At 39.2% G+C, this 27,519-nt stretch overlaps 2 protein-coding genes and 2 long non-coding RNA genes across 12 annotated transcripts in view; 2 read left to right on the forward strand and 2 right to left on the reverse strand.

The window, feature by feature from the left end:
* The window catches only part of dpr12 (defective proboscis extension response 12), a 348,744-nt gene that overhangs the window by 209,132 nt on the left and 112,093 nt on the right, over positions 1-27,519 (reverse strand). The gene's annotated exons all lie outside the window — the stretch shown is intronic.
* Positions 9,091-9,592, forward strand: LOC139354164 (uncharacterized). Its single transcript, XR_011605245.1, has 3 exons — positions 9,091-9,203; positions 9,254-9,350; positions 9,413-9,592. It is a non-coding gene; the product is annotated as an uncharacterized lncRNA (long non-coding RNA).
* On the reverse strand, positions 10,569-11,178 carry LOC139354163 (uncharacterized). The gene is made up of 3 exons (XR_011605244.1): positions 10,946-11,178; positions 10,790-10,879; positions 10,569-10,735 (listed from the first exon to the last, which is right to left on the reverse strand). It is a non-coding gene; the product is annotated as an uncharacterized lncRNA (long non-coding RNA).
* LOC139354162 (uncharacterized) lies at positions 11,347-13,368 on the forward strand. The gene is made up of 2 exons (XM_070998419.1): positions 11,347-13,173; positions 13,229-13,368. The coding sequence occupies exons 1-2, from the start codon at positions 11,923-11,925 to the stop codon at positions 13,235-13,237; spliced, it is 1,260 nt and encodes a 419-aa protein (XP_070854520.1). The 5' UTR covers positions 11,347-11,922; the 3' UTR covers positions 13,238-13,368.

The following is a 27,519-nucleotide window of genomic DNA, read 5'->3' on the forward strand; positions in this document are numbered from 1 at the left end:
TTTAACATGGTAGCACCGGTTCGAGTCCGCGACAAGACGGTCGTGAATTGTAAGTTTTATTTAAATATTAGCAAGGTCGCCCGCTAACAGGCCGTTATATACTATACTATACTATACTTTTGACTCATATCTTTGCCACTTAAACTATGTAAATTTTAAAACATTCCTCATTTTCACACCACCATAGAGAGGTAGAGGTTTTGGCGCGTTTTTTTGTGGTTTCCCTAAGGACCTACTCAACAATGCAAATCTATTTGCTTCAACATTTGTATGTTTTTGTTTAAATTAATTATTAAATTAAATATACCCGTTACTCGTAAAATAAAAGGGTATACTAGATTCTTCAGAAAGTATGTAACAGGTAGAAGGATGTAGTGGGAAGTATATATATTCTTGACCAGGATCACTAGCCGAGTCGATCTAGCCATGTGCGTCTGTCCGTCTGTCTGTCCATCCGTATAAACGCTGTGATCTCGGACACTACATAACCTAGAAAGTTGGAATTAGGCATGCAGACTCTAGAGATTATAAAGCTGTGCAAGTTTATTTCAGCAATGTGCCACGCCCTCTCTAACGCCCACAAGCCGCCCAAAACTGTGGCTCCTACAGCTTAAGTGCTAAAAGCACTTCCTCGTCAATACCCATCGATTGACCCACGCCCACTCTAACGCCCACACCCAAGAAAATATCGTCATCAATATGCTATTAAGGTGTCAATTGAGTGTCAAAAAATCTTTGATAATATAGGTGTCGGGTCGGTGCGGCTTGATCGATGAAATAATTGAAGCCCCAAGATCGAGTGGTACGGTAAAAATACGCAGGTACTTTTGGGGTTTTTACGCGACGTGCGTAGATGTTTATTGTATCACTTTGAAACAAGAACTGCTTAAGCCTAACTTAACTTAAGCGCTCCAGAGCAGAGCGGAGACTTAGAGGAGAGATGGAGAGGGAGAGCGGACGGCAGTGCGAGCGCGCGAGATGTAGACATCTGGATAAAACTGCCGCTCGACACTGCCTCCTGAAATTAAACGCCCTTTTGGCGTGAACATTCTCCCCCCCCTTGCGAGGACACCCGTAGCAAGAACCTCAGGATAGTAGGCTCAGGAATATGTTGGAAGTATAGATCGGTCGTCCGTATGTAGGAGAGTGTGGTGGGCCTTTCCACACTTGTGGCAGTGATGACCACTGCGGCAGGAGTCCTTGGAATGATTGTGAGCCAAGCAATTGGAGTAGTACTTCTGGATATGTACTTCCTGAAGCCGATTCTGGGGGCTTAGCCGTAGAAAGTGGTGGCACTTCCGTAGAGGATGGATCTTTTGGCAGACTCGGCATTGGTAGGATTTAATACCTCGAGTACTTCTGCCATCCAAGGCGGGGTATGGAACCCAATATTCGGATGGAGTATTCTTAGGAGGAACTTTTTGTACGGAAACTTGCGTTGAATAGGACGAAATGATGTGTGGCACTGAGGCGGATACTGGCCTTGGAGGGTCGGATGGAATCGTCGGAGTAGTAGGACCGCTGTTTCGATGCAGCAATGTGTGATGCCGATCTTGGCAAGTGAGACAGTTGTGAGCGCTTGTGCAATCCCGGAATTGATGGCTACTTGCAAAGCAATTGGAGCACAACTGCTTCCTTTGGATATAGGCTAAGCGATCTTCTACCGTCATCTGTAGGAAGCGTGGACATATACGCACGGGGTGGTTCTTCTTCGAACACAGATCGCAGCCTTTGGTTATCGGAACTAACCTTGTGTTGAAGGAATTTATTTTTGGAAATTCTGCCTCTCGATTTGTGTCTTTGGACTGGACGTGGTGGAAATTGGAAGATCGGAAGCTATCGACGGCCTCAAGAGTTAGATGGCGCTCCGTCAAATATGCATCAAGCTCAAGCCACGTAGGAATTTCGGCTTTATTTTGGATGGATTGCTCCCATAAGGAGAGAGTGAGCTTTGGTAGTTTTGTCGAGCACATATAAACCAGGATAGGGTCCCAATTCTCAATATTAACACCGGAAAATTTTAAGGAAGTTAAGCAACCTTGAAAAGTGCGTTGAAGTTCCTTTAAGGCTGCTCCAGACTCCTGTGCTATGGATTGCACATTGAAAAGTGTTTTCACGTGACTGTTCACCTGCAATCGCTTATTTTCGAAACGCTCAGTTAGATTATTCCAGGCTGAGCGAAAGCCATCATTGGTGAGTGGGGATCTCGAAACTATGGAGTGAGCTTCGCCACTTGTTTTTGAGTTTAAATGGAATAATTTTTCAACGGGCGTTAGACTCGGATTGTCTATGTATATTGCCGTGAAAAGGTCCCGGAAAGTCGGCCAGCGAAGATAATCGCCAGAGAAAACCTCTGTGTCGATAGGAGGGAGCCGACAGCCATTAGACGTGGAATTTTGGGACGGAGTTACTGGAGCTTGAGGTATTTGGGAGGAGCCCTTTTGGATTTGTTCCATCAGCTGCGCGGCAAATATTTCGTAAGTGGAGTACGTTTGGTAATACTTGGACTTTAGTATAAATTTTGTGTCTGCGGCGCTCTCGCCTGCAGCTATAATGCAGTCGGAGCATATGTCGTATGCTGCCTTTACCGTTTGCCACAAGGAATTGAGGTGATCGCGACGGATTTTATAGGCGGATAACGTTGGTGTAGGAGCACCTGAAGCGTTCACAGTGGCCTCAATGTGGATCAGACAGTCAGCTGTGGCCATAAATCGGGTTAAAGCGGATTTTACTGATGTTGCCATGACGTTAAATAATTTAGAATTTTACTTCAGATGTAAGGAAACGGATTGGAATCAAATTGGAATTTAGGAACCAATTAAGATTGTAAATATATACGGTCACACTGTCGGATAGGCAATAAATATTTATTATATCGGATGGTCGTACTTATGTAAGTAATTACGGACTTTAATAATGTTTGTTTGAAAGGAACACTTTTTGTGAGCTCTTGACCCACTGTGCACTGGCGATATACGTATGTATGTACACTGTACATATGTACATATGTGGGGTGCGAATAGCGGAATAACGTTGCGGGAATGGGAAAGACTTCGCTTATGTTTGTATGTCGGTGCGTTTGTTTGTCACCTGCACAACTAAATTGCAAACGATTTGCTGGAGTAAATTTGTGGATATTGTCACTTTGTTATTAATTTTAGAAATAGTTTAGCCGTATTTGTAGGTCGAGAAAAGTAGTTGGAGTGGACTGTATTAGAAAGAGTAGTTAGAGTGGGCTGTATTAGAATATTTATGTAAATATACACACGCAGCTGGAACACAGTAAAAAATAAGGAGTGCAAATCTTAAGGAAAAATTTTATGACCGGGAATTTTTTACTGCGGCTGAGTTATATTTTACACACGATTGGAATTGAAAATATATTTGACAAATATTTTCGTTGAATAGTAGCACTGAAATATTTACTGGAATTGTTTCAAGTGTGCAACTGTGGGCAAAGGAAACTGGAATATTGTCGGGCACAAGTAACGGAATTGAAATACATATATTAAATGCCGTTGCGTCGGATTAATCTCTTTTGGATTTAGACAATATATCATACAGAAAGTTAGTCGAAATAGGGTTCGAAAAACTGGCTGTATGACCGGCAATTATAGTAAGCGGAACTTATCTGGAGTGTTTCAAGCCTGCTGGGACAAAATCAAAGGAAACTCCAGGAGAGGAAAGTCCAAAGATTTTGAAATCCGGCTCGAAGGACCAAAATGTCGGGGCGGTGCGGCTTGATCGATGAAATAATTGAAGCCCAAGATCGAGTGGTACGGTAAAAATACGCAGGTACTTTTGGGGTTTTTACGCGACGTGCGTAGATGTTTATTGTATCACTTTGAAACAAGAACTGCTTAAGCCTAACTTAACTTAAGCGCTCCAGAGCAGAGCGGAGACTTAGGGGAGAGATGGAGAGGGAGAGCGGACGGCAGTGCGAGCGCGCGAGATGTAGACATCTGGATAAAACTGCCGCTCGACACTGCCTCCTGAAATTAAACGCCCTTTTGGCGTGAACAATAGGATCACTTTGACACTTAGAAAAAGTTTTCTACGCTATTTTTTTTTTTTGAAATCTGAAAACATTTTAAATACGACTTTATTATTAAGGAAATGTAAGATATTATTCTTACAAATTTTACAGCGTACTCTGCATCGGCGCGTAATTGAACCGGGGACCTTTCGCATCAGAGACAGACACCTTACCCATTGGTCTTTTGCACAACGTTTCCCGCTGGTGTTTGGTTCAAGTGCCATGATAACCGATACTTGAGCGCAGTTCGAAACTCAAACCATCAAAAAAAGCTTTTATCGGTATCGAAGTATCCACGGTTGTTGTCAAATTGTCAATGTAAAATACTTTTGATACTTATGTGGGATCAAATTGATCCCAATAACTTCATCCTAGGTGTATTGTCACTTTCACCCTTCTTATCAATTTGACACTCAAAGATTTTTTTTTGTTTCAGTTGTAATCCAAGAAAAGCAAATTTAAATGTATTGTAATAACCTAAAAAAAGATTTCCACGCCCACTCTAACGCCCAAAAAACTTCCAAAGAAAAAAGCAATGACGTCTGAGCCAGAAAATATCAAATGTATTATGCATGTGTGTATGTAAATAGTTGCAGGCCTAACTACGCGGCAAAGCGTAAAGCGATGCAAGAGGTAATAGATAGCAAAAGTGTGCGGGTAACTTATTCTATTTAACAATTATCAATTTAAGCAATTAGTCCTTTTTGTCTCCCCCTCTATCTCACCAACAAAATCAATACCAATTGCAATTATCTAGTTACGATTATGTTCAGTTAAAATACTGAAAAACAGTGGTGTGGGCGCGGGAGGTTGCTTCTCGCTCTATGGATTCCCATTTCTCCATTCTGACCTGCAGTGCATTCACATAAGCGAAACAGAAAGAGACTAAAGATCGTTTATCTATCACTGATAAAAAAACGTAGAAAATTTAAAAATTTCATATTCAACCCAAATATTTTTCGCTTCGATTTTCATCCATTGCGGTTTTTGTTAACTTTAAATATGCGCATATTAACTTTTTTCCATATTAGATTTTAATATTTTCGGAATAGTCATATTTAAATTAAATACAATGCATATTTATATTAAATAAAATGACTATTTGATTTTAAATTTTAAAAATTTGAATTAAATAGTACACGTGTTTAATATAAATTTTAATAGTTAAATGAATAACCGAAATGTTAAAATTAAATATAAGTCATATTAAGATTCAATACTAGACATATTTATTCGAAATATGCCAATTGAAATATTAAATATGATATATATTCGAATATTTTTTGTACACTAAAAAAAATTAGTACTCAAATTTTATATTGTTTTTTTTCCATTTTATTTAAACATTTCTTTCTCATAATGGCTTGCTGGAAGGTACAAATAATTCATTTATACTTATATTTATTTTACAGAGATCTGTATACAACATATTTTTTATCACTTACATCATACATGTGCATTGGATGGCTTGAAAAGTCTTCAATGTTTTTAAGAACTAATACATTTTTAATTATTCCGCATTCATATGCCTGCATATGGTTGCAGAACGTTTTAACTTCTATAGCATTACAGGCTACATACACAGTTGTCAATTCATAAACGAAAGGAAGTACTTTAAACAGTCTTAGAGTATTACCAATCTTAATAGCTAAACAATAATTAGTTTTGTAAGTTATCTGTGAAATAAATAGTAAGATAAAAAAGAAAATTATAGATTTCATTTTAAAGAGATCCATTAAAATATTAATTTACCAATCTGCTTTGGCTAAAGATTTGAATCTGAAAAAAAACAACAAAAGAGCACACAAAATAGTTAAAAAGACAAAATCTGAATGTAGTCTGACTAAAATTACCAATTCCGACGCCCGCGAATCAGCATAATTTGGCCATGCTTTCAAAAACTCTGCTCCATGGGTTTTATTTCATTTTTCGATGACGAGATTCCAGTCTGAGATCTCCCTCATTAATTTCGTTTTGTCAACGAAGTACAAATTTCGTCAATATCTAGCAGTTTCAACTTTTTGTTTGGATCTCAACAGGAACCTCCAAGATTTTATCCAGTTTTATACGCTTCGTTCTGGAATTTGTATGTTTGCGAGGAAAGATATATAAAAAAGTTACTATTTATAATCAAACCTACTTTGCCGTATTCTTACTTTTAAAAATGTATTTATTTCTACGTTTTTTTCTTACCTATAATTTTGCCAGGAACGGTAAACGTGTGGGTAGATGAGTTGCAGGAAATGTACATGTGTGTGTTCGCTAGGGCACGCTGAACTTTGTTGGCGACCAAGCAACGGTAAACGCACGCTGTGATATATGTATGTGTGTGTGCTGCACTACAATGTACCCTTCAGTGCTGCAGTAGGGACGCGGCGACATTGTTCAAGGCAAAAAGCTTTTTTGTCTTTTTTTTTAGTGCCTAAAACGCTGTGCCACTGTTGACGTCAGCAGAGAAGTCTGCGCAGCGTAGAAGACTGCCTACGAAAACGATCGTGCAACAAAGAGAGGCAGATATTCGGAGGTTCCCTGTCTTTCTTTGTCTTATAATCTGCCTGCACTCGGCGCTCTCAGAGACTAATTTCGGCCGGTCCGTTATTTCGTTTGCGTCTCTTCGTTATGTTCGGCTAGCGACTAATGATTCGGCGGAAAAATTTTCGTGGCGCAGCGACATGTGAATGCCCTAATGTTTAAGGAGCATTATTGTATATAAAAAAAAACAACTAATATTGTTTTATAAAAGTAAATTATTTGATTATAGTAAAATTAAGTAAATCGAATTTACTTTTAATGTTATGCCTACGTATTATACATTAGTATTACAATATAATTTTTTAGTTAAGTTATAGAAATTTAGTTCGTTAAAATTTATTTAAATATTTCAAAACATTTTAATAGTACCATTTTTAAAGAATTCCTTTTTATATTTTTTACTCAAAAAAGTAAAAGTTATGTAGTCGGATATTTTTCGCTTTAGAAAGGGTATAGGTGCAGTGGCACGCGCCCTTCAGTTCTGCAGTAGGGACGCGGTGACATGGCTCAAGGCAAAAAGCTTTTTTGTTTTTTTTTTTTGTGCCTAAAACGCTGTGCCGCTGTTGACGTCAGCAGAGAAGTCGGCGCAGTGTAGAAGACTGCCTACGAAAACGATCGTGCAACAAAGAGAGGCAGATATTCGGAGCTTCCCTCTCTTTCTTTGTCTTATAATCTTCCGGCACTCGGCGCTCTCAGAGACAAATTTCGGCAGGTCCGTTATTTCTTTTGAGTCTCTCCGTTATGTTCGGCTAGCGACTAATGTTTCGGCGGAAAAATTTTCGTGGCGCAGCGACATGTGAGTGCCCTAATATTTTAGGAGCATTATTGTATATCGAAAAAAAACAACAAATATTGTTTTATAAAAGTAAATTATTTGATTTTAGTAAAATTAAGTAAATTGAATTTACTTTTAATGTTATGCCTACGTATTATACATTAGTATTACAATATAATTTTTTAGTTAATTTATAGAAATTGAGTACGTTAAAATTGATTTAAATATTTAAAACATTTAAATATTACCATTATTAGAAATTATACATTCGGATATTTTTCGCTTTAGGAAGGGTTTAGGTGCAGTGGCACGCGCCAACTGCGAAGAGAAAACAAAAGCTTTTCATTTGAATTTTCACTTGTGAAAATGCGGACATCCCATACAATATTTTAAATGGAGCGTCACTACCCTTCAGTTCTGCAGTAGGGACGCGGTGACATGGCTCAAGGCAAAAAGCTTTTTCTGTTTTTTTTTGTGCCTAAAACGCTGTGCCGCTGTTGACGTCAGCAGAGCAGTCGGCGCAGCGTAGAAGACTGCCCACAAAAACGATCGTGCAACAAAGAGAGGCAGATATTCGGATATTTCTCTCTCTTTCTTGTCTTATAATCTGCCTGCACTCCGCGCTCGCAGAGACAAATTTCGGCTGGTCCGTTATTTTTTTTTGCGTCTCTCCGTTATGTTCGGCTTGCGACTAATATTTCGACGGAAAAATTTTCGTGGAGAAGCGACATGTGAATGCCTTAATATTTTAGGAGCATTATTGTGTATCGAAAAACAACTAATAAAAAAAACAACTAAAAGTAAACTATTTGATTTTAGTAAAATTAAGTAAATTGAATTTACTTTTAATGTTATGCCTACGTATTATACATTAATATTACAATATAATTATACCCGTTACTCGTAGAATAAAAGGGTATACTAGATTCGTCGGAAAGTATGTAACAGGCAGAAGGAAGCGTTTCCGACCCCATAAAGTATATATATTCTTGATCAGGATCACTAGCCGAGTCGATCTAGCCATGTCCGTCTGTCCGTCTGTCTGTCCGGATGAACGCTGAGATCTCGGAAACTATGAGAGCTAGGCTATTGAGATTTGGCGTACAGATTCCTGAGCTTCTTACGCAGCGCAAGTTTGTTTCAGTAGACTGCCACGCCCACTCTAACGCCCACAAACCGCCCAAAACTGTAACTCCTACAGTTTTGATGCTAGATAGAAAATTTTAACTGAAATGTATTGTTCTCATCAATACCTATCGATTGACCTAAAAAAAGTTTGCCACGCCCACTTAAACGCCCACAAACCGCGAAAACCTGTGACGCCCACAATTTGCATGCTAGATAACAAATTTTAACTGAAATGTATTGGTGTCGTCAATACCTATCGATTGATCCAAAAATAAATTTACCACGCCCACTCTAACGCCCATAACGCTTAAATCTGTCTACCGCCGGTAGGTGGCGCATTTTAATCTCGCTTTGCTGCTTGCATATCTCCATTTCCCTTTGAGTAACGGGTATCTGATAGTCGAGGTACTCGACTATAGCGTTCTTCCTTGTTTTTAAGTTAAGTTATAGAAATTTTGTTCGTTAAAATTTATTTAAATATTTCAAAACATTTTAATAGTACCATTTTTAAAGAATTCCTTTTTATATTTTTTACTCAAAAAAGTAAAAGTTATGTAGTCGGATATTTTTCGCTTTAGAAAGGGTATAGGTGTAGTGGCACGCGCCAACTGCGAAGAGAAAACAAAAGAAATCATTCATTCTGTTTGAGTAATTGAAAGGGAAGCAAGCCATTTAAATTGTGCGCAGCAGATTTACTTCTTTCGTTTTTTAAAGTGTAAACAATAAAGTCAGGTAAGTGTTTCAATAAGTTGAAGATGTTGTGCATTGATCTTAGTTTAAAGTATTAAAGTATTCAATGGGTTCCGTTAGCCGAAAGTGGATGATGAAATGTTTTGCGCCAATAAAAATCCTGCAAAGGGTGAAACACAGCTCTAAAAGGTAAATATGCAAGTAAACAAATAAAACGCATTTTTTAAGCATATGTCCATAAATTTTATCAGGAGCGTTGGCCAAGGATTCGGAGGACCCGGACAAAGGTTTAAGGAAGGCGATGACTAATGTTAAAAATAAACTTACCAAGCAAAAACACAGAAATAATAACTGTACAATTTTTGAAAATCTTAATAATACTGTATAATTAAAATTAATTAAAATGAAATTAAATATGTATGTATTTTAAATTCTATTTTTTTATAATTGAAAACTCAAGGAAAAATTTTGATTTTCCCAAGTGATTCACTTGGGACGTGTCCCTTGCAAGTGATTTCACAAGTGAAAACTCAAGGAAAAATTTTGATTTTCCCAAGTGATTCACTTGGGACGTGTCCCTTGCAAGTGATTTCACAAGTGAAAACTCAAGGAAAAATTCTGATTTTCTCAAGTGATTTACTTGGGATGAGTCACCGGCACGTGACAGGCCATACGAAAAATGAGTATAAGGAACAAGTGAAATCCCGTAGGACTTCGAAAAATTTTCATTTGAATTTTCACTTGTGAAAATGCGGACATCCCATACAATTTTCTATATGGAGCGTCACTTGTTCTTCACTTGTGCAAGAGGACATGTCCTCTTACTTACACTTACCTGACTTTATTGTTTTCACTTTAAAAAACGAAAGAAGTAAATCTGCTGCGCACAATTGAAATGGCTTGCTTCCTTTTCAATAACTCAAACAGAATGAATGATTTCTTTTGTTTTCTCTTCGCAGTTGGCGCCCTTCAGTTCCAAAAAAAAAGTTTCACTTGTGAATCACCTTGGGAATCACCTGGGACATGTCCTCGTGCACAAGTGAAGAACAAGTGACGCTCCATATAGAAAATTGTATGGGATGTCCGCATTTTCACAAGTGAAAATTCAAATGAAAATTTTTCGAAGTCCTACGGGATTTCACTTGTTTCTTATACTCATTTTTCGTATGGCCTGTCACGTGCCGGTGACTCGTCCCAAGTGAATCACTTGGGAAAATCAGAATTTTTCCTTGAGTTTTCACTTGTGAAATCACTTGCAAGGGACACGTCCCAAGTGAAACACTTGGGAAAATCAGAATTATTCCTTGAGTTTTCACTTGTGAAATCACTTGCAAGGGACACGTCCCAAGTGAATCACTTGTGAAAATCAGAATTTTTCATTGAGTTTTCAATTAAAAAAATATAGAATTTAATTCATTTCATTTTAATTCATTTTAATTATATGGTACTATTTAGATTTTCAAAAATTGTACAATTATTGTTTCTGTTTTTTTGCTTCGTAAGCTTATTTTTAACGTTAGACATCGCCGTTCTTAAACCTTTGTCCGGGTCCTCTGAATCCTTGGCCAACGCTCCTGAAAAAACATATGTTTAAAAAATGCGTTTTATTTGTGTAATTGTATATTTACCTTTTATAGCTGTGTTTAACCCTTTGCAGGATTTTTATTGGCACAAAACATTTCGTCATCCACTTTCGGCTAACGGAACCCATTGAATACCTTCAAAATTTACGTACTTTAAACTAAGATCAATGCACAACATCTTAAACTTAATGTAGCACTTACCTGACTTTATTATATTAACTAAACGATTAAAGTAACTCTGCTGCGCACCATTAACATTGATGCTTCCCTTTCAATCACTCAAACAGAATGCACCAAGTCTTCTCACCCCTTTACTAGATTTCTTTTGTTTTCTCTTCGCTGTTGGCGCGTGCCACTGCACCTATACCCTTTCTAAAGTGAAATATATCCGACTATATAGTTTTTACTTCTTGAGTAAAAAATACAATACGATTTTTTTTTAAATGTTAAAACTTAAATGTTTTAAATACTTAAATCAATTTTAACGGACTAAATTTCTATAACTTAACTAAAAAATTATATTGTAATAAGAATGTATAATAAGTAAATATAACATTATAAGTAAATTCAATTTACTTAATTTTGCTATAATCAAATAATTTACTTTTATAAAACAATATTAGTTGTTTTTTTTCGATATACAATAATGCTCCTAAAATATTAGGGCACTCACATGTCGCTGCGCCACGAAAATTTTTCCGCCGAAACATTAGTCGCTAGCCGAACATAACGGAGAGACTCAAAAAAAATAACGGACCTGCCGAAATTTGTCTCTGAGAGCGCCGAGTGCAGCCAGATTATAAGACAAAGAAAGAGAGGTGTAGCAAGCAGACACACACACACACACACACACACATACATATCCCTAAGCATCTGTTCTACATTAAGTTAGGTCACACTATTATTAAACACATACATACATCCCTGTTACTCTTAAGAAACACTATGCTTGTCTCACTCCCTCATACTGTGTACCCCCAACGCTTGTAACATAGGTTAAGCCTGTACAAATCTGCACAATAAAGATCACTTTTTCTGCGACCGCCGAACAAGAAAGTGCCGTCTACAATTTCAGAAGTGGGATTACCGCGAAAATTTTTTTCTCGCGTCCCTAACTCTGCCTACGAGCAAAATAAAGCAAAAGCTATTACTTGAGTTATTTAAAATTGTGCGTAATCATGGACACCATCGCTGCAGACAACTACACAGCATCAAAACTTCGATGTTGGCTGGAAAAACTTGGGTTGCCGAAAAGCGGCACCAAGGCAACACTAGCAGCGCGGTTGAATGGTGTGCCCCCCGAAGCCCGAGGAGATTGTCCAGTACTGGACCCGAAGGACATGACCGACATTGAAGCTGGGCCTGGGGAAAGGTCAAATAGTGCTGCAGTTCAAGGAACCGATCAGGACGATGTCGGGGCTACATCGCTGGATGCCCAAAACAACGACGAAACCGCCAACAACAACATGTGCGTTCCAGAAATTTCCATGCAATTGGAATCTCTGAAGCGCCATTTAGAAGTCGTCCAATTGGAAAATGAGTTTCTCAAATTGGAAGTTTCCCGGCGTCAGCCATTGAATAGAGTGACCGCACCTTCGACGAGCAATTTGCCAGAAATCCAGAACAATGTTTCCACACCAAATCAAACCAATGTCACCCTATCGGATTTGGAGAATATTGTTGCAGAGGCTGCCAGGCCTAATACAGCCATTTTTAACAACAATTCTTTGGTGACCATGGTTAAGGAAATGCTTCCACCTTTCGACGGTGCTGTTAACAGCAAAGTGCCAGTTAACACGTGGATCGCACAGCTCAACGCGATCATAAAAATGTACAAGCTGAGTGAAGACATAACGCGCATACTGGTTATGTCAAAGTTGAAAGACCGCGCTCAAATTTGGTTGCACTCTTCTGAGAACTTTCTGTCCTTGCCAGTCCAGGACCTGTTAACTCAACTCGCAGAGGCTTTTCAGTCAAAAGAGAGCAAGATAATGTCCAGACGCAAGTTCCAGGAGCGAAAGTGGCAACCAGCTGAAGACTTTGCTACGTACTTCAACGACAAGACCCTGTTGGCTGCACACATCCGGATAGACGACGAGGAATTAATCGACAGCATCATCGAAGGAATACCGGATACTCTTCTACGGCAACAGGCACACATGCACTGTTTTAATTCGTCTGCCCAGCTGTTGCAGGCATTCTCCAAAGTAACATTGCGGAAACCATCTCTCACATTTGGACGCCACAAAGACGTTTCCGGAAATCAGCCCGGACCCGCTGTAAGATGCTTCAACTGTAACTCCGTGGGTCATTTCGCGGCCGACTGCCGCAAGCCTAAGCGCGCGTACGGCGCTTGCTACGGTTGTGGAAGCTTGGAGCACCTGATATCTCATTGCAACGAGAAGAAGAACGCAACCAAAAATGAATATGTGAGACCGTTTAAAATTTACTTTAATTCACAGCCTAATCAGTGCCTTTTCACAGAATGCCTAATCGATTCTGGGAGTCCAATTAGTTTTACGAAGTTATCCTGTGTTGAAAACATTCTAAGTAGTAACATCATTAACGTTAATGAAAACAACTTTTCGCATTACTTTGGCTTGAACCACAGCCCTTTAGATATACATGGAAAGATGTCATGTTTTGTTATTATAAATAAAGTAAAGTTTAATTTCGAATTACTAATTGTGGCAAACAAATCGATGGCATATAGCACTGTTTTGGGAAGAGATTTTATGAACATTTGTAACTTTAAGATTGTTAGGGAAAATGATTGTTCAAATGATAGTTTTGCTAATGATTGTTCAAATGATAGTTTTGCTAATGATCGTTCAAATGATAGTTGTGCTGATGATCGTTTAAATGACAGTGGGGTTGATGATCGTTTACAGGATATTTGTTCAAAAGATAGTTACTTTGCAAATGATCGCTCAGATGATAGTAATAGTGAGAAGGATAGCAGTTTTAGAATTTATTGCTCAAATGTTGGTCAGATTAGAAACGATTGTGCTACTGATAGCTGTGAGAAAGATGATTGTCTAAATGATAGTATTAAGGTTTATTGTGGTTACAAAGAAACACAAAGTGATTCGTGTAAAATGATAGAGTCAAGTCAAAATTTAAGTGTCCAGCCGAGCGATCATTTCGAGTCAGAAATTATGTCAATTGAATACCCTGATCCAGCCGAATGCAACCTGTTAAATGTTAGCGATAAGTGTGAGTTAGCGTTAAGAAAAAAACTGATAGATATTTTTGATAAGTTTTATACGAAACCGGAACGGCCGGAGATCCCCTTAGTAAAATGGGAAATGAAACTGAATTTTGATACAACTAAACCGTTCAATTACCCTCCAAGGCGTCTATCATACGCAGAGAAAAGTCAAGTTCAAAATTTATTAGACCATTACATAAAAAACGGTATTATTCGAGTAAGCGAGTCTGAGTATGCATCACCTATAGTTCTAGTAAAGAAAAAGTCTGGAGAATTAAGAATGTGCGTAGATTACCGAACCCTTAACAAAAACATGCTTAAAGATAACTACCCTACCCCCTTAATAGATGACCTTATTGATAAACTGTCTGAAAAAACTATTTTTACCAAGTTAGACCTTAAAAATGGGTTCTTTCACGTGCACATGCATGAGGATTCAATCAAGTATACCGCTTTTACAACACCTATGGGTCAGTATGAATGGCTTAGAATGCCGTTTGGTTTACGAAACGCACCAGCAGTTTTTCAAAGATTTGTGAACAAAATCTTTGCCGATTTGGTTAAAGAAGATAAGGTTTTAATTTATATGGATGATATTTTAATAGCAACGAAAGATAGTAAGAGTCATATGGAGATATTAACGGAGGTATTTAAACGACTGGTAGATAACAAGCTTGAGCTTAGGTTAGACAAGTGTGAATTCCTTCAAAGAGAAATAAAGTATTTAGGATATATAATATCGGGAGAGGGTATTAAACCTGATTCGAAAGGTATGCAAGCAGTAAAAGACTTCCCTGTACCGACAAAAGCGCATGAGGTTCAAAGTTTTCTTGGACTGTTCTCCTATTTCAGACGCTTTGTCAAAGATTTCTCAACAAAAGCAAAGCCGTTGTATGATCTTGTAAGAAAGGACAGAAAGTTCGAATTTGGTGCGAAAGAGTTAGAGTGTTTTGAAATATTAAAAGTAAATCTTTTGGAAGCCCCTATTCTGGCCTTATACAATCCAAAAGACCCAACAGAGTTACATTGCGATGCTAGCGCCCTAGGTTTTGGTTCAATTTTAATGCAGAAAAAGAAAGATAGTAAGTTTCACCCCGTATTCTATTTTTCCAAACGCACGACGGATGTGGAGGCGAAGTACCACAGTTTTGAATTAGAAACGCTCGCTGTAGTTTACTCGTTACAACGCTTTAGAATCTATCTTCAAGGAATACAGTTCAAAATAGTTACAGATTGTAGTGCTCTTACCCTGGCGTTAAATAAAAAGAGAAATTAGAAGAGTTAAATAAAGATAGAGAAAGTAGGAATTTAGAAGTAATTAGAGAAAAAGCTACTCAGAGCATCGAGAAGCTGCAAGAATACAATAAGTTACGCACAGACCTTAAGAGAAAGATTGCTAAAGAATACCAGACGGACGATTTAGTAATGATCAAAAACTTCGATTCTCATGTAGGCGTATCCAAAAAACTAATTCCAAAATTCAAAGGCCCTTACAGAGTGACAAAGGTTCTTCGTAATGATAGGTATGTCTTGGAGGACGTTGAAGGTTTTCAACAGTCGAGGCTTCCTTATAAGGGAGTTTGGGCAGTAGCAAATATACGACCATGGATTAATAATGCAAATAGTTAAGAGATCAGGAGCTCTCTGGTCAGGATGGCCGAATTGTAGCAAGCAGACACACACACACACACACACACACATACATATTCCTAAGCATCTGTTCTACATTAAGTTAGGTCACACTATTATTAAACACATACATACATCCCTGTTACTCTTAAGAAACACTATGCTTGTCTCACTTCCTCATACTGTGTACCCCCAACGCTTGTAACATAGGTTAAGCCTGTACAAATCTGCACAATAAAGATCACTTTTGCTGCGACCGCCGAACAAGAAAGTGCCGTCTACAGAGGGAAGCTCCGAATATCTGCCTCACTTTGTTGCACGATCGTTTTCGTAGGCAGTCTTCTACACTGCGCCGACTTCTCTGCTGACGTCAACAGCGGCACAGCGTTTTAGGCACAAAAAAAAAAAACAAAAAAGCTTTTTGCCTTGAGCCATGTCACCGCGTCCCTACTGCAGAACTGAAGGGCGCGTGCCACTGCACCTATACCCTTTCTAAAGCGAAAAATATCCGACTACATAACTTTTACTTTTTTGAGTAAAAAATATAAAAAGGAATTCTTTAAAAATGGTACTATTAAAATGTTTTGAAATATTTAAATAAATTTTAACGAACTAAATTTCTATAACTTAACTAAAAAATTATATTGTAATACTAATGTATAATACGTAGGCATAACATTAAAAGTAAATTCAATTTACTTAATTTTACTAAAATCAAATAATTTACTTTTATAAAACAATATTTGTTGTTTTTTTTCGATATACAATAATGCTCCTAAAATATTAGGGCACTCACATGTCGCTGCGCCACGAAAATTTTTCCGCCGAAACATTAGTCGCTAGCCGAACATAACGGAGAGACTCAAAAGAAATAACGGACCTGCCGAAATTTGTCTCTGAGAGCGCCGAGTGCCGGAAGATTATAAGACAAAGAAAGAGAGGGAAGCTCCGAATATCTGCCTCTCTTTGTTGCACGATCGTTTTCGTAGGCAGTCTTCTACACTGCGCCGACTTCTCTGCTGGCGTCAACAGCGGCACAGCGTTTTAGGCACAAAAAAAAACAAAAAAGCTTTTTGCCTTGAGCCATGTCGCCGCGTCCCTACTGCAGAACTGAAGGGTTGTTCTTCACTTGTGCAAGAGGACATGTCCCACGGGATTCACAAGGTGATTCACAAGTAAAACTTTTTTTTTGGAACTGAAGGGTATATATCGACGCGTATGTGTATATAAACGACGGGTAGAGAACGTGAGTAAGAACGACGAATACGAGTGTAAAGAAGAGCAACGAGTACGAGCGAACATTTACAAAAACTGTTTCTGCAAACATGTCCAGTCTAGCTGATATTGAGTCAGTGTTACAGGCGCTAAAATGTGAAAAAAAGAAGAACGTTGACCTGCTGCACAAGTTTGTATACGAAAATGACGGCGATCGGCATAACCGAAAGCGACTGCGGGGTTTCTACGGGTTTGACTTTTTGGAAACTGATGAGCTTTTCAACCAGAAGGTGTCTTACGTTGCTCAAAATTTGCCATAAATAGAAACATTTTGGGCGTGTAACACGACAAAAGTGATCTCATGCTACACATTTTCCGAAATTTGCGTGCAGGAAGACTGCTGGAAGATGCAGATGAAGAGGACTCCGAAAATGATGAAGTAGACGAACGAGAAGAAAATGACGAAGATAACGACGAGAAAAGTTCTAACGGTGACGACGACGAGTTTCGCTCTGTGCGAAGCAACACAGAGAAGCAGAACAAACTGAACAACGCACGGGGTGGCACAGTAGCGTCCATCAATATCGATTTCGATTCTGTATAAAGTTTCGCAGTGAATTCGCCGCGTTTTTCTGTAAACTTCCGCGATGTAGAAGACTCTATTCGTCCGTTCAGTGGAGATGGCACCCTTGCAGTTGAGGTTTGGATTTCTGATTTCGAGGACATGGCATCCATTATGTATTGGGATGACCTGCAAAAACTCATTTTCGCGAAGCGTTCTCTAAATGTCTTTATCATGAGTGAGCCACGCTCACTCAAAAATTGGCAAATGTTAAAAAACGCGTTGATCAAAGAATTCAAAGCCGAAGTAAATAAAGCTAAATTACATAAGTTGCTATCCGAAAGAAAAATCAAAAACAATGAAAGCGTTTAAGAATTTCTCCCCAAAATGAAAGAAATCGCTTCTTGTGGCAGTGTAGACAACTATGCACTTATGCAATATGTGATTGATGGCATCAATGACCTAAGTATTAACAAATCGATTTTGTACAATGCCAAAGACTTGAAGGAGTTCAAGAAAAAATTGAAGAGCTACGAAAAAATTCGCGAAAAATCCGGAAAGTCTAAAATTTACGAAGACAAGTCGAAATACCCGATAGGTAAAGAAAGTGCGGGTCATAAGGAAGTGTCAATGCAAAGAAAGGTACATTGCTTCAACTGTGGTGCCGGTGGCCATACATCAAATCAGTGCCCCAATCGAAGCAGTGGTCGAAAGTGCTTTAACTGTAACAATTTTGGACACTGCCCCACAGGCAAGATAGAAACGGTTGAAACTCCGAAAAATACGCGCAAAGTATGCTATGACAAACTTTCGATGTGTAAAGAAATTTATATGAAAAGCAACAAGTACACAGCCCTTATTAACACTGGCAGCAAATACAACATTGTAAGTGAAACAACGTACGTAAGCCTGAACAAGCCAAAACTGAGTGCTGTGAATATTTTTCTTGTCGGTTTCGGGAACAACAACCGGGTAAAACCATTCGGATCTTGTTGTCTCATCTGACTTTCTAGACGTGTTAGTTGTGTTAGGTGCAGAATTTTGTAACAACGCTGAAATAATAATAAATCGTGACGGAATAAAAATACAAAGCCAGGAAAAGCATGTCGAAACTGAATTAGGTGCGCTAATGAAAATCAACGTCGAAAGTGCCGAAAATGTAAACATAAACATTGACGAGAGTGCAACAACTGAGGCAAAACGCGAAGTTTACGATCTGATTAAGAACTATAACCCGACAAGTACAAGAACAACAAACGTTTCGATGCGTATCGTTTTAAAGGACGAGCGGTGTATTATAGACAATCAAATCGAACAATGGCTCAAGGACGGAGTCATCGAGCATTCTGAGTCCGTGTACAGCAGTCCGGTCGTCCTGGTAAAGAAACGCGATAACATACCACGACTTTGCATTGCCTACAGAAGGATAAACAAGGTAATATTACAAGATATGTTCCCCTTCCCTTGATTGAAGACCAATTAGACCGTCAAAAACGAATTCTTCCACGTTAACGCGATGAAGAAAGCCGCAAGTTCACATCCGTTGTAACTCACAATGGCCAGTATCAGTTCCTGAAAGTCCCTTTTTGCCTCACGAATTCTCCAGGCTTATTTCAAAGACACGTTAACGCCATTTTCCGAGACTTGACCAGTTCTGGTATTGCGACTCCCTACGTCGACGATATCATAGTCCCAGCTGCAGACGAAGGCGAAGCAGTAGCTAATCTCAAGACAGTCGTCAAGCGTTGTGAGGAGTATGGTTTAGTTATCAACCTAAAGAAATGCTGCTTTCTAAAAAAGAAAATCTCAAATGGCAAGACGAAAGCTGTGACAAAGTTTCCTCTCCCGACAAACCAGAAGCAATTGCAAAGCTTTCTGGGTCTGGTCGGATATGGTCGGAAATTCATCCTGATTTTTTCGATCATCGCCAAAACTTTGACCGATCTTATGAAGCATGACGCCAAGTTTGGTTTTTCTGGCAGAGAGATAGACGCTTTTAACAAGCTTAAGAGTTTGATTACCCAAAAACCTTTGCCCAAAATTTTTCATCCACAGCACGAAACAGAACTTCATACAGATGCTTCGATTGATGATTTTGGGGCAGGATAACCAGATCCATCCAGTCTACTACATGAGTAAGAAAAGTACAGACGCAGAAAGAAAGTTTTTTAGCTACGAGTTGGAGATCCTGGCAGTGGTAGAAGATTTCCGAAAATTCCAAATATATCTGTTGGGTTTGCATTTCAAGCTGATCAGCGATTGCAATGCTTTCACGAAGTCGATTGAGAAAAGAGAAGTCTGCACTAGAGTCGCACGTTGGATCCTCGAACTTCAGGAGTTTGACTTTGAAGTCGAACACAGATCAGGCACACGCATACGCCATGCTGATGCTCTAAGCCGTTACCCTGTAATGATGATCTCCGACGGAAGTTTGCACAGCAAATTGAAGTGTGTTCAATCGCAGGACGAGGAACTAAAAGCCATAATAGACATCCTTGCTGAAAGATCTATCCACAAAAATTTCCTTTTACGATCTGGATTGCTGTACAAATTGGTGAACGACGATGAGCTTATAGTTGTAACACCGATCCTTCAACGTGAAATCATTCGGCAGGCTCATGAAAAAGGACATTTTTCTGTAAAGAAAACCAAAGAGATCATCGGAAAGAAATATTACATACCTAAACTTGAAGACAAGATCCAAAGACAGATCAAATGCTGCATTACGTGTATCGTATCCAACCGCAAGCTTGGGAAAAAAGAAGGAGAGTTGCACCCATTGCCCAAGGAAGCGGAGCCACATCAAACATTTCACATCGATTTTTTGGGACATCTCGAATCAACCCACAAGGAGTACAAGCACATTCTTGCTGTCATTGACGGATTCACCAAATTTTTTTGGCTATATCCTACGAAATCAACATCCTCTAATGACGTCATCATATGAAAACAAGCACTTATACAACCTCAGACGTAGACCAGCAGCAAAATACAAAGTTGGCGATATTGTCGCTATCAAACGCACGCAACTTGGTGGTGGACTTAAGTTGAAGCCTAAGTTCTTGGGTCCCTATCGCGTTAGGAAAGTCAAACCAAAGGACACTTACGATGTTGTAAAGTAATCGCTAACTACGGACGGACCAAGATACACTACCTCTTGCGCCGAGTATATAAAGCCATGGATGAAAATATCCTCCGAGGACGACGATTCATTCGGGGCGAATGTTTAGAAGGATGGCCGAGTTGTGGGAATAGGTCTGGCATCCTTGTCAACCGAAGTCACCACAGATGAACAACACTACTAATTATTGGCGAGGTAAAAAGGAAGTCTTGGACAAGCACTTAGAACGAGAGAGACGAAGAAGAAAGACGTGAAATATATACGAAGTAAAAGAACGACGCGTGTAATAATCGAAAACGCTGTTAAAATTCCTATTAAATACCTAAAACTACTTATCTACTATTCCTATTAAATAAAACTATAAGCATGTTATAATAAAATTACAACTAGTGGGACTTTTCATTTAAAACAGAAAAACCAATCCCACACATATATTGAGATCGCGGGTAGGTGGCGCATTTCAATCTCGCTTTACTGCTTGCATATCTCCATTTCCCTTTGGTCCCTTTAGATGAAGAACGGGTATCTGATAGTCGAGGTACTTGCGTATAGCGATCTCTCTTGTTTTATCTTCTCAAGTTAAGCCGGAATGTTTTAAAACCGACCCCACTGGTTCGGAACCCAACCCTGAGGATTCGGTCAAATTTTATGAACGAGCGATCATGAATTGTCTACAAACGGGCTTACGCCCTATTTGACCCCAACTTTGCTTAATTTTTGAATGTATCGACCGGATTTTTATCTGAGTATAGAACTTTGTAGCGCGAACTTATTCATTATCCATCTTACGACAATGGGTAAAGTTAACATCGTTTCTGTTTATACAATGGCCCTTGGTACAAAATTGGGAACAAAACACTGTAAAATATTCGTCTTTTTACCCTCTAAATGCATATAAATAATATGTTCAGAGCTATGCACAGAATAAGAAACTAAGGCCAATTGTCGAGCACTTGCACGGACTGCGGAATGGCTTTGATGGCTGCAAATTGCTGAGCCCGCAGGCTGATGCAGTGAGTGTGTCAGTGTTTTGTCAGACTGCCCGTGACGTGTCGGGGAACTTCAATTAATGTGCGCTTGGCTAATTACAGGACGCGCAAACATGCGGAATTAGCCGCGACATGCAATAATTCAATTGCACGGCGTTGGAGAATGCAGTGGCAGTCATTGGGCTGAAAAATTTGCATTCCGCCGCGCATTAGGACACGTCATTCAGGAAACCCACAATAGCACGACTGTGGTGAAGGGGCCGCTGGCAGAATATATATATGTCTCAAAGGCAAGCTGCGATAAGAGCCATGAAAGTTACCGGAAAGCGAACTATCGTTTCAAACATTTCAAGTAAATTTACTTCGCTACTTTGATCTCTCATGGCCCACAACGTAGGATTGCCGGAAAAATACGTTTTTATATAAATTTCGCATTTTGAGAGCAAGCATACAATGGACTTATCTGTCTAATAAACTATGATTTTTATGCCCGTTACTCGTAGAGTAAAAAGGTATACTAGATTCGTCGAAAAGTATGTAACAGGCACAAGGAAGCGTTTCCGACCCCATAAAGTATATATAATCTTGATCAGGATTACTAGCCTAGTCGATCTAGCCATGTCCGTCTGTCCATCCGTATGAACGCTGAGATCTCGGATACTTTAAGAGCTAGGTTGTTGGAACTTGGCATGCAGATTTCTAAGCGTCTTGCGAAGCGAAAGTTTTTTACAACAGTTTTGATGCTACAATAAAAATGTTTTTCATGCTAGCAAACATTTTTTACTTAAATGAATGCCACGCCCACTCTAACGCCCATAATGCTTAAATCTGTCCACCGCTCACATAACCATATATTGAGATCGCGGGTAGATCGCGCATTTCAATCTTGCTTTGCTGCTTGCATATCTCCATTTCCCTTTGGTCCCTTTAGCTGAGTAACGGGTATCTGATATTCGAGGTCGACTATTGCGTTATTCATTGCTTCAATTTAAATTATTTCAAAAACCTTCAGCAACAAGGACCAAGTAGCTTGTCGACAAAACAGTTATCGGACCAAACAGCGCCGAGTGTGTGGCTCAGTTGCATGGCAAGTAATTACATGGTTCCTAACTTGAATATTAAAGCGCTTTCCTAAACAAATTTTAGTTCTGGCTTGCACTTAAAATCGGTTATGCTCCGTTCTGCGTGCTACATACTTCCCACTAAATACAATATTCGTCAACCGTAAAGTAACACATTAGCAGCTGTGGACACTTTAAAATTTCTATCCAACCTCCTAATTAACTCAAACCAACAAACTCTTCTAGGCTTAAAGACACAAGCTTAATGGACACAAACTAAATAGATACCCAACTAAGCCCTATTATTAAATCAACGAAAATCTCTAGTAAGTAATTACATTTTATTTAATCGCATATTCTCTCTTCTTTAAAATGGCAATTATTTCTTCGCATGAAAGTTCTATTTATTAAATAAACTTTTAAATATGTATCACTGTGGACGGCAGTCCACGTAGTGACGAAGCGCTCTAGGAGCGTGTGCGAAGGCGACTACTATATATAAACGAAGAAATGGAAATCTACCGTAATCGTCCGATTGTTTCGAGTGATACATCAGTCGAAAGGTTTTGCAAAAACTAAAAGGATTGCATACCAAGACTTAAAAAAAAATCAATTGATTTGGGAGAAAGAGCGGTGAAAGTGTAAATATGTATATTTAAAAAATATGATCGGCTGGGGCCGGTGAAATAAATACCCCGATATTTAACTACTTGTATTTGCACCTAAAATACGCGTCGAATGACACCTCAACTGTCAAGATCGGATGCTCCGTTCAAAAGAAATACGCAAAACAAGATATTGGGGGACACTCAAAATGAAAATTTATTTTGTTTGTCAGTTTATCAGCTTAACCCAAAACGTTACTTAAGAGTTCTGAAAATTCTAGACGGTGCTAAATAGCTCAATTTTGTACACCCGTACTAAAGCTACTGGCTTGTGCTATATGTCGTTAAAAAGGTATTTTGAAGTACTTTGTACGCATTTCTAATTTATCTATGTACCAACGTTCTTAGCAAATTTCTTCATTTTTTTAAAACGGCTCTAACGATTTCAAATTAAATTTTAGGGTGTATTGCCCATGAGATTCCTCAACTTTTGACTTACGACACATTGTTTTAAAAAGTCTCGTGTCAAAGTTATTATCAACAAAAATGGCCACATTTACCAGTTTAGAACATCTTACATTGCCTGAGCATTGACCTTTTTTTGTGCGTATCCAAACTCTATTTGAAGTTCCTGAAAATTTAAGATGATGTTAAACAGATTACTATAAGAATCTTAAGTTTTACCTCTTTTGAAAAACCTAGTTAGTTAATAAAAAGCAATATCACTGGGAACGGCAATCGATGTAATGACGAAGCGCACCAGGAGGGTGTGCGAAGGCGACTACTATATATACACGAAGAAATGAAAGTCTACTGAAGTCGTACGATTGTTTTGAGTGATTCATCAATCGAAAGGTATTGCAAAAACTAAAAGGATTGCATACAAAGTCCTAAAAAAATCAATTGGTTAAACATTTAAATTTAGAAAATTTGATCTGTTGGGGTCGGTGGGGATAAATACCTCCGTGCCCGGCTAACCAGAACGCGAAGACGACCGCGTCTGGACGCTCGGCCCCTCATAAGGGGCAAAGAGTTAACCACATTACTCAGGGCGCAGACAAGGCATACGCCGATGCAGCCTGCAGTGCAGCGGAAAAGGTAGACGATGACGCCATTTGCGAGTACACCTCGGACGCGACTAATTTTTTAGGGGCAAATCCCTGCTACCCGTCATCAGAAGAAGAGTAGCGGGGATCGACAAAGTAAGCACGGGCGCGGCCAAAAACTGCAGCCGTGTTTATAAATGATGTTCCTTCTATCGTAAATCACTCTCGTGTACTAATGTATGCTGATGATGTTAAGCTTTGTTTTTCATATAATAATATTGAATCTGGTTTCTGCTTGCAGTCAGACATAAATAGATTCCAGGAATGGTGTCAGTACAACCTTTTGAATTTAAACTATCTTAAATGCAACGTTATGACTTTTTATAGGGGTACGCCAACGTTCATGAGTTACTCTCTACAGAACATGTCCTTGGACCGAATATACTCAGTAAACGATTTAAGTGTTCTCCTAGATCCTTAACTTAAATTTGACTCCCACATAACCTCTACTGTAAATAAAGCTATGAGTGTTCTTGGGTTTATAAAGCGTTGGTCTAAAGAATTTGATGATCCATACACTATCAAATTATTATTTACCTCACTTGTCCGACCTAATTTAGAATACTGTTCTTCCGTTTGGAGTCCTCAGTATCAAGTGCACATTGACCGTATAGAGTCCGTACAGAAATCATTTCTTCTTTTTGCCTTACGTGGTTTGAACTGGGATCAAAACGTCAGGTTGCCTTCTTACTCGAGTAGATTGCTATTAATTAGATTGCCTACTCCAGTAAGCCGTAGAATTATGCTTGGTACTATTTTTATGAATAATCTTATCAGAGGCGATATTGATTCTGTAGATTTGGTAAGCCGCCTAAGTTTCAATGTTCCTGTTAGACTAATGCGAAACTACCATCCTATCAACTTGCCACGATGTTCATCTAATTTTAGTCAGCATGAGCCCTTTCGCGTTCTTTCTAATAATTATAACAACCTATATCATTTAATTTGTTCCTCAACTTCTATCCCTGTACTAAAAACTAAAATCTTAGCTCATTTGCTTTAATCTTGTTGATCTATGTTTTGTCCTGTCTTTATTTGTTCTATGTACCTTCCTCGCGAACCGTATTTGCCCGAAATAAAAATGGGCCCGCGCGTAACAAGCACGTGCTTGGTGTCGTTTGGGCCACTTGTTTGTACTGCTCTTAGTGCATCAACGTTCAACAATATATATATAATTCACTCAGTAATTGTGCGATGTTGTACAATCGCACCGGGATGATCCACAGACAGACGTTCAAAACAAAATCAAAAGTGCGCAAACCGCACTCAGGGCCAGAGAAAACGCTTCCCGACAGAATAGAACATTTGAAGTCGGTGAACTCGGAAATAAAATCACACCTTTCTGTGAGGAGCGGACCGTTGAAGTGGACCTGGGAACCACAGTCCTAATTAAAGGGAGGATGGTCCACAAAGACAATCTTAGATAAGGAACCATATATCTTTTTAAGAAGCCACTTGTCACATATTTTTACTAGCTATAAGTTCCATTGCCACTGGCATCAATTTTTCAGTCGGTAATGACTATTTTTTATTAATTTTTTAAATCTTTTTATATTGTCACTGGCAAAGTTTGAATATATTAAGCAAACTTCTTTTGGTGGTGGGATACCTCTCAGTGAACAAAAAATAGCTAAAACTCAATTCCACAGGTTCAAATTCATTTGCCTTTTCTCCTCTTTGTACTGCATGCCGTTGACGTACATCGCAGACTACTCCCAAGTCACATTCCTCTTATTGACGGTAAAGTCCTAGTGTGGGTTAACGTATGTTAAACATTCAGTGAATCTTTTAGAGTATAGTCGTGTAATAGAAGAGACACCCAATATGGGCGACATGTTCCCACTGTCGCATATGAAGAAATTTTTGAGTGTTGATACCGCCCACCTTTGCGACCTCTAAAAACAACCAAGAACTCCCAAATCGATACAGGTCACCTATATGAAACATTACTTGCTCGTAATTAGAAGATGCTCGCCGTTGCACTCGCTAAAACTAACGTAGTCAGCCCGAATATATTAGATCACGCAGACTTGAAAAATGTTTGGATGGGGGAGCCCACCGATACCCCCGTAAAAATTGTACAATCCATTAACGTCTTGCACCTTATAATAAAATTTCCCAAAGTTAAATTAGCATGTAGAAAGATAACAATATTCCCCGTGGCGCATAATAACATGATGTTAAGGATAGTGAATAACGTCGTGGCTGAATGTAACGGAGAAGTCCATGCAATTAAAAGTTGCTCTCAGGAGCCACTTTTTGAGGTGCTGGAGGAAAGGCACACTGCGAGTCCCAGCCAATCACGTATGTAGATGACCTGAACAGCTTTGGTACAAGTGGACAACGGGAGCAGCGTCTGGTTACACGGAACCCATCTTATCACCTTTAATGAGAGCGCTGCCATCAATGAATCCCTGCTCGTTATGTATAATTTCGCCAAAAAGAGGACTCCTGGAGTGGCAAGCTCGCCCTCACTAAACATTACCATCAGTCAGGATGTCATAAATATTCCTTACCATCACGGTCTGAGTGAACGTAACCTGGAATACAGTCAACAGTTCGGAGCAGAAATCAACACCAACCGGACACACCAAGTGGTGCTATTTTTTGGAACAGTAATTTGCGCGTTGATTTGCGTCAGTCTCGCCTATCAGCAATTCACTAGGACTAGGAGACCTGCGGTCCAGCTAAGGGAGGTGATCGCCCAGGTCGGCCGAGGGCGGCCTAAATCTCGAGGGGGAGTAGTTAATTAAGGTCAACCGGACTGAGAGTCAAAGTCCGAGGACTGAGCGCTGGCCAAATTGCTGACACTGCATTTGACCGGACGCTCGTGCATAGCCGGCAAACACAGCATATTTGCGTGGCAGCTATGAAGTTCTCTTTTTGTTAGCTTTAAGTTAGTTTCCTTTTTGAATTCAATGAATAAAGAACAAAAGTTCTTAGCAAAATAACTCCGGCAACCGCTGTTAAATTTGTATTGATTTGAAATTAACTGAGTCTCTAGGCCAGCAAAAAAAGGAGGATAGTTTCCTTCCAGCCCTATCATCATAACTCTGCAGTAGAAGATCCACGGCCAACCGGCCCACCTAAGAAGAAACTACAGCGAGGACCACGCTCGCTCCCACCTACGTGTTAACGTAGTTCTTTACCAGTACAAAAACTCTGCATTGGATTACCAACGGCCAGCCGGCCCTTCAATATTGTGACTGCAGCGAGGGACTACCACCCGCCCACATACGAGTATCGGCCAGCAACCCGGCCGACCAGAATTCACTA

This window comes from Drosophila suzukii (genome assembly GCF_043229965.1).
Source record: "Drosophila suzukii chromosome 2 unlocalized genomic scaffold, CBGP_Dsuzu_IsoJpt1.0 scf_2c, whole genome shotgun sequence".
NCBI classification, from domain to species: domain Eukaryota; kingdom Metazoa; phylum Arthropoda; class Insecta; order Diptera; family Drosophilidae; genus Drosophila; species Drosophila suzukii.

Coding starts and splice junctions, on each gene's coding strand:
- LOC139354162 (XM_070998419.1), top strand. CDS start 11,923: ATGGACACCATCGCTGCAGACAACTACACAGCATCAAAACTTCGATGT.